Source organism: Berghia stephanieae, chromosome 2 (assembly GCF_034508935.2).
Source record: "Berghia stephanieae isolate SIO BIC M18660-M18661 chromosome 2, UCSD_Bste_1.3, whole genome shotgun sequence".
Taxonomy (NCBI): Eukaryota; Metazoa; Mollusca; class Gastropoda; order Nudibranchia; family Aeolidiidae; genus Berghia; species Berghia stephanieae.
Genome location: NC_088361.1, coordinates 129001601 through 129016953, shown reverse-complemented (window position 1 = coordinate 129016953; position 15353 = coordinate 129001601). Strand labels below are relative to the sequence as shown.

The following is a 15353-nucleotide window of genomic DNA, read 5'->3' as shown; positions in this document are numbered from 1 at the left end:
TTCTTGAGGTCACGGGTTCAACACACACAAACGCTGCGAAGTTGTTTTGTTTGTTATGTACAAGGAATGCACAAGGCAATAAATTTTGACTCAATAGGTTACTTAGTGGATTACAGAAGTGTAGCACAGAAATAAAACGAAGAATTGCAATAGCTAAAGATAGTTTTAATAAAATGAGTTACAATATCTCAATGACAACAAAACATAGGGGTTTGAAGGCCTATGTATGGTCAGTATTTTTATATGTCTATGAAAGCTGGACAATTACAGAAGACATTAGAAAGAAACTGGAGGCAGCAGAAATGTGGTTTCTTAGAAGGATGTTAAGAATCTCATGGACAGAGAAGAAAACTAATGAAGAAGTATTAGAGCAAGCTGAAACTAAAAGGTTATTAATTCGTACAATATGAAAAAGACAAATGCAATTTTTAGGGCACCTAAATCGACATAAATGTATTGAACATCTTGCTCTCACAGGAAAGATAGAAGGTAAAAAGAGTAAAGGTAGACCGAGAAAAAAACCCTATTTGAATAGTTTGAACAGCTGGGTGACTAGAAAGAGAAGAGTAATATTAGTTTTCTGAGGTTATCTGATCAGAGAGATGAATGGCGTACCATGATCACCGATGTCTGGCACAGACTTGTAACTTGAAGAAGAAGAAGAAGAAGAAGAAGAAGAAGAAGAAGAAGAAGAAGAAGAAGAAGAAGAAGAAGAAGAAGAAGAAGAAGAAGAAGAAGAAGAAGAAGAAGAAGAAGAAGAAGAAGAAGAAGAAGTGGATTAATTTCAATAATCATCTTAACAAATTACTAAACGAATTAAATTGTGCGATACATTTAAAAAAAACTTAAACAAAATTCTCATCTTTAAATTATGCCAGAATGAATTAGAACAATTTCACCAAGTATAAAGTCGTCATTGTCCCAACAAATCGTAATTGGAACACATTAGTCAGCTTAAAATTCATGTTGATTTACCCTAATTACTGGTGAAGTAATTAAACTACAGGCCTTTTTCAGGAAATAGTATCTCGTCTCGAAAGTTTTCACTATGTCCTAAATTAAAATAATAAACTTAAAAGTAAGTAAAAGTAAATTAATAAAAAATGTTAAAAGTCGACAAAACTTCTCGAGTCACCATGAATTGTGTCAACGTGTTGAAGTTGAACATTATGAATTTTTGCCGAGGGAGTAAAAAAAAAAAAAGAAAGAAAGCAAATGTTTTGCCTAGAAAGGAGATCGAACCCCCAACTGACCCCATCCCGGTTACAGTTAAAACAGCCGGCCACTTTGCCTTCTCGCTCTCGGTCAAACAGTATTGAATTCACAGCTGTGTATTCAGTCCACTCATGGACGGTAAACACAGTTCCCTTTTATTATCATTGAATGAATATCGATCATTCGGTTACTATCAAATTGTTTTAATTTCCGATAAATGCGATAATTCTATTGTTACCCATGACAGCAATTATTTTACTAATTTATCCTCATATTTGAAATAAATTAAAATGAATATGTAGATAAAACAAACAGAGATGAGATACATTAATATCGGTGGCTTTAACCAATATCGAAATCAAACTTTTTGTCTGAATGTCGAGAGTTATCGTACTTTGATCAACGAAACCGTTTATTGTTTTCATTTGTTGATCTTTGACGTGGAAAGAGGAACACCCAATTTTAGCATTTAAATTACAATTATTTGGACATTATGAAAACAATATTATCTCATTTCATATTAGACAGTGAAGCTTTTCGCAATCTTAAGCTACCTTAGATTCTATATCTCACCCTCATATGTTTACTTTGAAAATACGAATGTGTTTTTCGTCGAACCCGGGTTGAGTTATTCAGCTCCTCCTCGCTAAAACTTATTGAAACCAAGTCCAGTGAAGTGCAGATATTGTTACATTTCGTTGTGGGCTTCGCTCTTCTGAAGAAAAACTATGATGGAGTAATGCTTAGTTGGTAATTAGAAGACCCAACCATGGCGTCTTATGTTCGGGGAACTCCTCGAATTACTGCATCTCTTAGCAGTAGCAGTTCTTCGAGGAAATCGGAGATTAATAGCTTGGATCATGATGGAGCTCAGGTTCAAAATGTTAAAGCATCAAGAGTTTATGTTTTTGGAGATGGAAATATGGTAGATGAAGACGAAGATGATGTTGTAGAATTTGAAATGAGATCGAGACACAAACCCTCTTTCCCTGCCAAACCATTTGAAGAGCCAAAACCAGACTTCTTTGAAAGAGAAATTCATGAAGGCGAGACACTTCAAGCGATAGCGCTAAAATATGCTTGCAATGTGAGTTTTGTATTAATTAACAATGGACCGCGTACCTATTACTACATGATCTCACAGTACAAAAATGTTTGTTAACTCATTCATCACTGTTCAGTTAACACCGCTGGTATGAGTATGAGAGTTTTCTATGGAAATAATTAATAAAAGTCACCTAGATCTAAATTGAACCATTTTCCTTATAAAAGAGGCTATATAGATAGATGGGTTTTTTTGCCTGGTTCAATGGTTGTTAAATGAAGGAAGCATTTTGTGTTGGGCATTGTATGACATAATAATAATAATAATAATACTTTATTAATCCAAAGGCAATTTGATTGTTTTGTCTGTGATCACGTTATAACCCAATCATTATTTATATTAATTTGAGAATATTAAATGCGCATTAATATAAATAAGCTCTTCATGGGTCAAGGGTGTCGATTGTGGCTGGCCTATCAAAAAAATTTCAGTCGACCTTGACTACGCTTTTAAATCAAATCCCTATCTCCACTGAGTAAAAATCTTTTTGAATTTTGAAAATCCATTCATAAATAAAAAAGTTATGCAGTTTCAAATGTGTCATTTATTTGGATGAGCCCAAAGAAGGAAAAAATGGGACGCTTTTATTCGCGTTTTTTTCTGGTTTGTGGCTGTATCTCGCTTAATAAGTGGAATTTGAGTTTGAAACTTGGCGTTTTATGGCAAATTTCTCAGAAAATATGACTCAACAGCTCATTTACATTATTAATGACATATCTATCTTTCAATCATTCTAACGTTCCATCTATCTATCCACCTCCTTTTCTCTCTCTCTCTCTCTCTCTCTCTCTCTCTCTCTCTCTCTCTCTCTTTTTCTCTTTCTCTCTCTCTCTCTCTCTCTCTCTCTCTCTCTCTCTCTCTCTCTCTCTCTCTCTCTCTCTCTCTCTCTCTCACTCTCTCCCATCTCCCCTCCCCCCAATCTGCCTTATCCATATTTTCCTCTCCACCGTCCATCAATTTTTGTGTCATATTTATAGAATAGAATCCCTAATTTCCAAGCATTTTATTGACTTTAGAGATGTATCTATTAGTTGTAGTAGCGCGCAAAAGCATATCCTGGTTACTGTGGTGTTAATTGGATAGAAACAATTGCTTACTACTTTTTGATAGAACACTTGTCTATCAAAGTCTTTCTGCCAATTCTAACTGGCTCAGCTACCTAATCATGGCAGGGTGGACAGAGGAAAGAGCATAATATTTAGATGTTTTGCTTGATCCACCTGAACTAATTATAAAATGTATTTACATAATTTTATAAAGCAATATATTCAATGAAAAATGACATGAAAATAATAAAAAGCAAAAGTGCATATAATTCGTATTAATAATTTTATTAATGTTGCGTTTGTCATTCACAGAGATGTTGCCTCCTCAGACAAATAAGCAAAAAGTTATAGAATTTTTATAACAGTTATAACACTGAAGTAGTCACTTGTAGATGTAGCCATTTGGTTTGACAATGTTGCAAATTTCCATAACGACCTGAACATATAAGCCAATGAAGTAGGACTACTGAATGGAGTTTCTTATTGAAAAGTGTGTATTGTTTTGTCCATCTACAGAACACAAAAAAAAACAATTAAATGCAACTTTGCAAACTAAACACCCACTCATTAGAACAAGTAGTAACTTGTAAATATTAAGGAATTTTCTTTAGGTCAAATCTGGACTTGGGAATAAAGGAGTATTTATAAGTGTAGATCGAATTTGAGACTTGTTTGGAGGGACTGAATACAAACGATGAGAAGTTAATTTATAAATTAATTAAAAAAAAAAATTATTGAAAAATCAGGCTATTGAAAACATAAACAATATTTTTTCCCAGTTTCTGCCTGCTGTATGACATGGCCATAATTATGGTTTGCTGCTCTCTGCTGACAATGAATGGTTATGATTGGCTTATAGGAATTTATCTTTTTGGACAATTTTTAAATAACACCAATAGCTATAGCTGCCAGTCATAAATATTTTTTGCATGTATATGAGTCAATGATAACAAAATCCCAACTTCAAGGATAGAAAAAGTGATTTGTGCCAATTCTACATCATTCTTGTGTACTGCATACAGAAAATTGCTTGAAAAAGAGATGATAATTGACTGTTCTCTTTTCTCTTTCCTTTTGAAAAAAAAAAATTGTCACCAACACTAGCGACTAACACTAACAATGTCAAGCCTTCATTATTTTTTTTTAAATCTCTCTTCCCCTCCCCCCCACTCCACACCACACAGGTGTCTGATCTGAAAAGGTTGAATAATCTTATTCAGGATCAAGAATTCTTTGCCCTGAAAACAGTGAAAGTGCCAATCGCTCGATACGGAGTCCTATCTGATTCAAAAGAAGTTCAAGATATACGAAAAGGTACCCAGCAAAAAGCTTCATCAAGCCATTGGAATGGTGCTGCTGCAATGTCAGATGAGGATAGTAGAAGTGATTATTTCTATGACAGTGAATCCCAACATGACTTCAGTGACCCAGAGACTCAGATGAAGGTTTTGAAGACATTAAGTATTCGAGAAAACTTTTCATCGCAAGGCAAGGAGGCTGAAAAATTCTTACGTAAAATGGATGAGGACTTAGGTAAATTGAAGAAAACTCCACGTGCCGAGAGGGAGTCATTGACTGAAGTGATATCTGTTTTGACTAACAAAAGCATTCGTCCTCTTGATAGACCTGTCAAAAATAATAGGAATAATGGGGCAGATTGTGGAATGAGTTGGTGGTCGCTTGTGATATACACTCTAGTGATAAGCATCATTGTGCCTTTGGTGTACTTAGTATACTACTATTTTCTGAAGTCTTGACATCTTCATTTTTTATGTTTATGTTGATTTTTGTTACATTATAATGATAAGGTTTAAGCAGAGGGTTAATGGAACATCTTGTAATATCTCTTTAATCCCTTTTTATGTGGCTTTTTGCCCTTTTTGTCCTGGAATTTCAAATGTTTTTATTCAGGTCAAGTCTGGAATCCTTTGCTTACAGGGAGGCTGTAAAATGTGAAGATGTGTGATTTTTCTTTTATAATATTTCATCTCTCTCAAATACATTGGAGAGAAACCATCTTAGTATCTCTCTGTTTTAAGATCCTATGTTTGTCTCGTGGGATTTTGGTGGTGTCAGGCTGGGCACACGAGTAGTTTGTGATTGTGATTTTTTTTTTTCCCCTGGAATTAGTCCCCTTTGTCTTACTTTTTCTGTGGTACTTGTGGCCCAAGAATGTTGTATAAACTAATGAACTTTAGGGATATGATATCTAAATATGTCCTCTGTTTTGTTATCATTCTTTTCTATAGCTCTGCTGTGATCTAAAAGTACTGAAGTACTATTCAACTTCTAGAACTAAGTAAGCTAATATGTTTGGAGATGTAATTCTGGAATCAATAGATTTGTCATTTGGTGTTTGTAGCTTACTACCATCATATAAGGATAAAAATGATGATGTCTAAAGCATGACAGTACAGTCCACTCCGGATAATCGCAACACCTTAGGATCAGCGGAAATGTTGCGATTAACCGAAGCTGCAATTAACTGAAGTTCATGATTGCAACATTTTACACATATATGGTAAACTCAAACAAATTATTGTAGACATTGTTCTTAGTCCACCACAGACAGCAATTTGATTGAAACAAAAACCATATGGCAGCCCTGTATAGATTTTGACAAGCAAAAGCAGCTATGATGCAAGCCGACATCTTATTCAGATTGGATTAACTTTCACTCTTTTGTTCTCAACATTTGTAAGAGTCAAAGAGATTAGCCGTGATGAGAGACAATAAGCTCTTATCAAAGCCATTGATCACAATTCACAATGCACAAAACAAAGGTTATTGTTATCTCTCCTTACAATTGTCATTGCCTTCTGTTGTCTAGGCCCTTCACCTCCTATATAATGGTCACAGATGACCTCACAAACCCATACTGCAAAGCCCCGTCCTCTTTTGTCTCTAAAAAGGTGGTGACACACTACTATAGCATTAAACCCCACCCACTCTTGATTCTTCAACCTGTCACCCTTGATAAAATTTAATCATGAGATTTGTTTGATTAATTTCTTGGATTTGCCACTTTTTGAGGTCGAAAATGTGTTGCGATTAACCAAAGTTTGTTGCAATTGACCAGTGACATTTATATAGAATTAATACAGTTTCTTTGTAAATGTTGCGATTAACCGAGTTGTGATTGTCTGGAGTGGACTATGTGCTATTGATATGACTGCTACACTTTAGATTAAAAGGCACTTTTTTATTTTTAATATTTCAATGCCTAACTCCAATTACTTTTGTAATTGATTGCAATAGAATGAGTGCATTGGTAATGCTGTGGTAAAAATTGTCCCTTGGTTAAGGTGATCACAGATCAACCTTTGTGGTATAGACACTTGTATTTTTTTTCTCAATATGACCCTTTTAGTTCTGTTGATGACATGCTGTAAACTACCATCTTAATTAACAATCTGAAAGCTGTTGAAAAGGACATCAAACTAAAACTTCAGAAACCTTTAATAGACAGTATATAATTGCAGGAGCTGTGTCATTTGTATTTGAAAAAAACAAAAACAATTGTACTTGAATACAGTATTTGACAAGCCCATGGCTCATAGTTTAATTCCTGACTTGAAGGTCATGGATATGATTTTTATGTCATGACCTTAACGTTTTCAAGCATTCCTGTTGCAAATAAACTTTCAACAAGCTGAGCATGTTCTCAAAACATTGCTAAAAATAGTATAAAAATAGATTGCTTGGTATTTAATTTTAGCACAACATATAGATGATAATTTCATTATGTTTCCTTTTAATTTTATGATTGAATTGTTTTCTGATTCTGTTTTCGTGTAATCTTAATCAATTAATGTGAATTTATTATTTCTGTTTGGAAAGTCTTTCAATGTTTCCAAAGTATGCAAGTTGCTGAGATCAAGTTATCGATATAATGTAAAGACGGACACCAGACTATTTCTCATCACAAATTGTATCAACTTAAATCTTTTTATGCCTTTAGTAATAGTCATAAGATATTTCTTCTATTTGGAAGTCCATTGCTCAATTTCTGGTATAAATGCTTTTTTTTTAATATGACAGGAATGACGTTACCTTGTCATTAGTATTTTGATTGGTTTTTAATGAACGTTTGTTATATTTGGTTCTTTATGTTACTAAAATGTTTTCTTGGGTTATGTTATTAATTTTACAAAAATGTTAACCTAAACGTTAATAATTCTATTAGCTTTAAGAATGGATTTGCTCAAGTGTGCCAAAAGACTACGAGTGCAGAAAGTATATTTTAAATCAAGGTAAGGTACTGTAACTGTAATATAACCACTTCTTTTTTGATAAGTCTTGTGCATGTGAATTTTTAAAAAAACTGGTCACTCAACAGCAGACCTGCCGTTCATACCGATTAATCGGTATCATACCGATTTGCAAGACCTTTTTTTCGTATTTACCGATTTCCCGATTTACTTGCCGATCGTACCGATTTCACCAAGTGACCAAGGGCCCGCAGCCCTCCACCCCTCTCTTTTACGTTTACTTTGTGCTTTACGTTGCACGTTAAAATTTTCAAGTCTCGTGAACTTTGACCCGTCCCGCTATACCTCGATAGATCACATGACGTAGCGAGCCTCTTTGTGATGCCCTCACACAGATAGAAAACACACACGGCGCGTTATTTAATTTTCATTTCCTTTATGAAGCGACAACGAGCTGTACTGGTAAACCACCGCGGTCCCTGGCTTCTGACTCGTTACCTAAGTGCCACCATCTTTAAATAAGTTAGTAGTCTGATTGCCAGATTGGCGTTGTGCGTGCCATTTTGGGTGTTGGGGAAAAATAAGGGGGGCGGGGGGGGGGGGGGGGGGGGATAATTTTACGTCTCATACTGATTTTTTTCCCCAGATACTGATTTTTTTACAATGTTATACTGATTTCCTTTTTCGTGAAGTGGCAGGTCTGCAACAGCATTATACTATTGCCCTCCTTCCGCTATATTGGGCAATACTAAATGCATTGTTAAATGTCTCACTTTTTCAATAATATTGCACCACAATACCTGCAAGGTATTCCAGAAACAACACAGATTACTTATTGATATTGTAAAGAAAAAAATTCAAATTCTTAATGTTATTTCTCATTTGATTATTTTTAAACCTAAAGTAAAGAAGTATTTGTTTAGCTAAGTTTGAGAAATGGAAATGTTATCAGCTTTTAAGGCGTTATTGCAATCATTACTCTATCATCAATATTTTTATTCTTAGTCCTAGATAAATATCTGGGTGGAGTTCCTGACCTCCCATAGTGGGCAGGGAGACACTTACTCTGTCTTCTTTCCACCTATATCTGTTTTCCAACATGCTTTCTGTCTTTATCTTGGAATGAGATTACTTGGTTTTTGTCCGGGCCCTGGCTGGATACCCTAGCTGGGAGGGAAACAGTCAAATGTATAGTTAGAGTTTTGGGAGATTATATTTTTTGTCTTGTAAATCATCTCTCTGTTAAGCGCTGATGTTTTGTTTACATATTATATTTGATTTGTAAACATTTGAGTGTATCCCTCTTTGTTAGGACCTGTGCTTGTGTCTGGATGAGACTAAGTACCTTATTAGTGTGCTCTTGGAATCTACATGATTTGTTTCCTATTTGAACCAATTCCCCTTTGTCTTACCTTTTCTTAAAAACAAAAACAAACTAGATAAATATTTAGCACTTTCCGTCATTTAACCAACGACCCTCATTCATTTATTATATAATTCCCCATTATGTTTATTGTTAAGTCTTTTATGCTAGAAACACACAAAACAAATGCCCGTCATTCCTTGTGTTTAGTCAGTATGAATGTAAAAGGTCTTTGAATTGTCTTGAATCAAGAGTTAAAAAGATTGATGTATATCTTCTTATTCCTCTTTCATCCCTTAAGGAGAGATTTTGTGAATTCATCCTTTAGTTTCAGTATGTAAATACAATGCAGCCTTGATAAAATGAATTACGATCAATTCATCCTTATTTTCAGCATATATATATACAGTCTACAGCTAGGATATGATTAATTGGGATCCAGTAATAACTCTAATCCAATGAAGTGATGGAAAATCCCCTTGTTGTGTTTGTGTGTTTGATAAATTGTACTCATGGCACCCTGCGTTCAATGAGGTTTAAAGTGATCAAAGTATGATTCAACATGGTATCACCATGATCAAAAAGTACAGTCTTAGTAAAGCCACAAGCAAATTTAAAAAGTTTCATCATCAAAACTTATTTGATGCTCGTAATGGATGAAAAGCAACACTTACTTTGTTTTGTGTGATTGTTTATTGGGAGTTGAAAGGGGGGAATAGCGAAAGTAGTAGTAGGGATTTAAAATGCAGTGTCATTTTTTTGTTGTCACAGTGTATCTTCAGTAGGTACCAATCACTAGCAGCACTGCTAATATATTGTGGATAATATTTTAGTACTGCCAACCTGCTGAAAATGAGGAATTGTGCACTTTTTGGCCATTGTATGCTTTTTCTTAAATTGTACACAAAAAATTAAGGCCATGTCCGAAGGTTAAAGAAATTTAATGGTAACAACAGGTGTTTAGTTTCACTAGCAATGGAAGTTGTGAGAGGCTTTTAAAGAGATGTAATCAACCTGATTAGGAGTACAAGCACTACATGTTTAAAATAGATATATTGTACACTTTTTTCCTTAAAGTTAATCTTCCTCTTTTTTTGTAAGCAATCTCCCACTTTTATTCATTGGGGGGTTGGCAGCTCTGCTTTTGTACCCATATGTCTTTGTGCAGAGAGAGAGAGATAGGTGAGGGGATGGTGATGATGTGTTGTCAATTAAGAACCAATAACGATGCAAATCAAAAAATGGGATAATGAAATCATCATGTTTATGTGTGCTCTTTGTTCCTTTGAATATTATCTTCTTTTGTGGTTCTTCAAACTATATTGTTGTAAATTTTAAATAATTAATGGTATCTATTTTCATTGACTGTGTTTTTCCATTGAATTTTGAGCTGTAAATCACTGCTAGGATTCATGAAAACCTGACTGTTTGTCCCGGTGATTCCCTCCTAGTCAAAAATTATGCCTTTTCCAAAGTTGTTATCCTTTTGAATGTCATTAAATTAAAGACACAAGTAACTCAAACCTGAGTTTAATCTGAGCTAAAAGAATGTCATGACTAGACTTTTGTCATTTGAAATTAAAAGTTTTAAAGGAAACGAACCAATAAATCTAAATTTTGTGTGTGTGTGTGTTGTGTTGCATTGGTGTTTTTAGATTGCAAAATGTGCAAGGTTTCGGCTCGTCAGAGTTAATGAATTTATGTATTGTTTAGGAGTACAAGCACACTCTTTGCTCGTTTCTTCTCATGCTTTCTTTCGCACAAGTGAATGATGGGATTAGCAAATTTGTCTTTTAAATCCAATATAGACATATATACAATATCAGTTGTTTTTTGTTAATGTCTTTGTTATAAGTTATTCTCACAGAATACTAACATTTTGAAAATGACAACACCATATTGCTTTCTTTTTGTCAGCAGTATATTTTGCAAGTGTTTGGGTGCATCACTTTTGGCAAGGGCTTGGCCTAATGTAGTATTTATTGATGGCATTTTTAGGTGATCTCAGATTAAGCACCTGGATTGATCACTACTGGATCTAATCTAATTCTCTGGGGAGGGAGTTGACCTCCCATGGTGGGCAACGGGGTCACTTGCTGTGAATTCTATTACCCCTATTTATGTTTTCCAAGTTTGCTTTATGTCCCTGTCTTGGAATGGGATTACTTAGTTTTGTCCTGGCTTTGGTTGGGAGGGAAACAGTCAAATATATAGTTATATATTTTTGGAAATGATATTGATTTCCTTGTAACTCACCTCTTTGTTATGTACTGTTACTTTTTTTTAGTTTTATTTTGAATGTATAATGATGGTTTGTGAACATTTGAGTGGACTCTTATTGGTGGGATCCTTTTTCCTAGATGAGAATTGTACGTAAGTTAAGTAAGAATAAGTACACAGTTGGTGTGTTCTTGGAACCTACATAGATTTCCTATTTGAACCATTCCCCCTTGTATTACTTTTTATTGTGCGCTTTCAATTTTAAGTCTAGAATTCTTCAATTTTACTGGCACATAAAAACAAAATGATCTACTTATGCTCTTTGTTTGAACTAAGTCACTTGTTTATCTTGGATGCTCTTAAGCTCATCTAAATGCCTTGGTGGCTTACACCCAGTCTAGTCCTGGCTGAGATGTAGATACCAAGGTTACATTATAATTATATGATCTCTGTTTTTGTTATTAATGGGATGAAGTTGTTTTATTAAGAATTTTAAAAACATCTGCCCACCAGGTGAAGCCTACCAACACTCAAAACTATGCATAACTTTAAACGTTTATGGTCTGATTTATATATTTGAGTGGTAACTTTTCATTCCACTCGTTATCCAAAATCAATAACAAAGACTGGGTGGGGTTCGTGACCTCCTGTAGTGGGCACTTACTGTGTCTTCTATCCCCCTAGATTTGTTTTCCAACCTGCTTTTTGTCTTTTTCTTGGAATGAGATTACTTGGTTTTGTCCTGGCCCTGGCTGGGAGGGAAACAGTCATATGTATAGTTTGTCTTGAGATATGATATTTTTTGTCTTGTAAATCATCTCTGTTATTATTTTTGTTTTACATATATGTGTTCCTCTTAGTGGGGACATGTGCTTTTGTCAGAATGAGACATTTAGGTGATCTCAAACTAAGTTCACTGATAGTGTGCTCTTGGAATCTAAACATGTTCTCTATTTGAACCAGTTCCCCTTTGTCTTCTTTTTTTATTGGGTGCTTTAGTTGTAATTGTAGATCTTTTTTACTATCCCATTTTCTTCCTATTTACTGGCGCTGATATGACCTAAATATGTTGCAAGCGCCGTAAAACCTTTAAAAACAAACATACTGGCGCTGATATGACCTAAATATGTTGTAAGCACTGTAAGACCTTAAAAACAAACATACAAACATCAATAACAAAGAGCTAAGTGAATTCAACTTCAATCCGTCAACACAATGTATTGATAGATGGAGAGAGTAAAGAGTAAAGTTCTTGGATATGTATAGATTTGAATCAGTGTTAAATTTCAGCGCATCAAAGCATTATGATTACTATTGTGCATTAACCTTTGAAGAATGTTTGTGTGTATTGTGATTGGGTGATGTTTGTTATGAACCTGTATATTGGACTGGCTTTCTTGTTTGTTGTTTAAAAGGGCGTTGTAAAGCTTCAGGATCAAAGGAAATTGATTTTAAAATGTATATGGCCGTTGTAAAACAGACCTAAATTGCAAAATTCTCGACCACTCGCATCAGAGGAAATGTTGATAAACTGGCTAATTTTCAAAGCAGAAAGCAGTCCCGTTTTGCCTGTGGATGTCACAGACACACAAATTCACTCTTTCCTTTATTGATATAGATAAGATATCTATGAAAATTCTTCAGACCTGTAACATCGTCTTACAAACTCTATTATGATTATCAATTTTTTTAAAAATACCAGACTCATACTCATATCTTTACATCAATTTATAAATCTGCTTGAGCCTTCTCTCCCCACCTACGAATTTCAAAATTTGTTCAAGTTTTAAAAGATTTACTTGTCAGCTTTTGTTTCATATACTCAACGAAGAAAACTTTTCCCTCTTGCTTTGATATATGTTGTTGTTTTAAAATAATGATCCTTCTTTAAAAAGTTTAGTTTTAATACTATCTTCATTTTAAGTAATTATTGTTACATTGATTTTTTTAAAAATCTATCATTGCTTTGCTGTTTGTTGACTTGCAACCAACCCCTTGAGATGTTAATATACCTATTGTTAATGTGAATAGAGAACAACATAGCACTTGATTTGTCAAGCCCTTTGTTTATTTGCCTTGTAAATATTCACATTCTCATATGGAGGTATAAAATGCACTTTAAATCATCTCTCCATGATTAATAATTTACTTTTTGAAAAATATTTTATAACTATCAGAGATACCCCTCTTTCCAAAGGATCCTTTGCTAGAGTCTCCTGTAGATGGTCTCAAACTAGACACACCTATAGATGATTGCTCCTGGTATTGGTATTCACTGCTGTTCCCTGTCTGAAGAAGTATACCCTTTGGTCGTCTCTGGCTTGTGGATTCTTCATCTGTTCACAACCTCGCTGCCTTTTCTATGGGGATTTTGTGTCCTTGTCTTGTATTGTAATGGAACCGTTTGGTTTCACTCAAATTCCGCATTGAGTCCTTTTTCTGAGAGGGAAGCAGTCGGATGGAGATAACTCTTTTTGGGAGATATTTTTTTCCATGTGATTAATCTGTCCATTATGCATATTACTGAGTTTAATGTTAGATTTGTAAAGATATAATTATTATGTAACCATTTGAATGGCGATTATATGACAGTGTAATCGTGGGAGTTCTAAGTGGTTTCAAGCTATGTACAGGGATATATTGCGAATGGATCTACAAATATTCTCATTTGAATTCAATCTCTTTGATTTTCTTTTTTTCTAAGGTATTTGTTAGCTTGATCTTAGTTTTATGTCCTGGGTGGAGTTCCTGACCTCCCGTTGTGGGCAGGGATGTACTTTCTACGTCTCCTATCCCCCTATATCTGTTTTCCAACTTGCTTTCTGTCTTTGTCTTGGAATGAGATTACTTAGTTTTATCCTGGCCCTGGCTGGGAGGGAAACAAGGACTCCATATTGATTGTATTTAGTATAGTATCTTCTTCTTTAGATGCTTATATGACCTCAAAGTGTCGTTGGCGGGGGTTGATGGGAGAACTCTTGCTATGTCTTCAATCCTCATATACCTGATCTCCTTTTCCAGGTTGCTTTCTGTCTTTGTCTTGGAATGGGATCACTAGGTTTTATTATAGCTCAGGCTGGAATCCTTGGCTGAGACTAAGAGGGAAGATACAGATGTTATTAGTTTTGGGAGATGATATTGTTTTCCTTGTTAATTTCTCTGTTATGCACATATACCTCCTCTTTTAAATACAATTCTGTAAACATATGAGTGTATTCCTCTCAGTGGGATCCTTCACTTGTGTCTGGGTCCGTCTTTCAGGTGATATCAAGGACCATCGATACATTGTGCTCGGAATCTACATATGTTCTCTATTTGAACCAGTCCCCTTTGTCTTATTTTTTCTTGGGTGCTTTTAATTGTTTTGACTCTCAGAGTTACATGCGCTGTAAAACCCCTTAAAAACAAAAAAATATCAAATAGTTGCAAGCGTCATCATATTTTTTAAAAAAACAATAATATAGTATAACAGAAATTTCAATTTTCTGAAAGGTAAAATTACAAGGTTCAGTCAAAGGACAATTTTGCAACATGTTTTCTTACCGATATCAATTTGATCTCTTTACTGCAGTGTGCATACATTTTTTAAATATTGAAATTTGATGAAGTTCAGCAAATGCTCTATATTATACTTCATTATATTGAAGCAGTGGGATCAATCAGAATGAAACTTTGGGTTGAGGACCATTGTCATGTTTTGTTGTATAACATGTTTTGACATAATTTATTTAAAATAGTCCATGCTCGTTTTTAAGTTGATCATAAGCGAGGTTTCATTGTATTGGTTATAATTATAATGAATTCACCAGATTAGTATTTATATTTCTCGTCAAAATGCTTCATTTTTATGATTGTCAAAAAATTATCCATTTGTGACCAATCATCTGTGGTATTCTGTCAGGATGAACCCAAAGCTTAAAATGGAAGTTTAAAGTGAAAGGTTAACCTCATCTACCCAAATATAAGATTTGAGCCTTTATTGAGAAGAGTGAGATTTCAAAATACTTAAATTTCCTAATTCTGACAATTTTGACTTTGAACTCAATTTTCTTCACCAAGGTCATTCTGGCATAATACCAAGTTGACGCGAAAGGTGACATGGTTTTGGATAGGGATAGGGCACTAGTTAATTAATTAATTTTTTTTTGGGGGGGGGTTTATATCTACTGAATTGTTATTGTTATGTTCTCATG

General features: G+C 34.5%; 1 protein-coding gene across 1 annotated transcript; it reads left to right on the top strand.

The window, feature by feature from the left end:
- Window positions 1-1632: 1632 nt before the first annotated feature.
- Window positions 1633-10541, top strand: LOC144966609 (lysM and putative peptidoglycan-binding domain-containing protein 3-like). The gene is made up of 2 exons (XM_078903331.1): window positions 1633-2302; window positions 4551-10541. Exons 1-2 carry the CDS (start codon window positions 1985-1987, stop codon window positions 5121-5123), a joined length of 891 nt encoding a protein of 296 aa, XP_078759457.1. The 5' UTR covers window positions 1633-1984; the 3' UTR covers window positions 5124-10541.
- Window positions 10542-15353: the final 4812 nt, after the last annotated feature.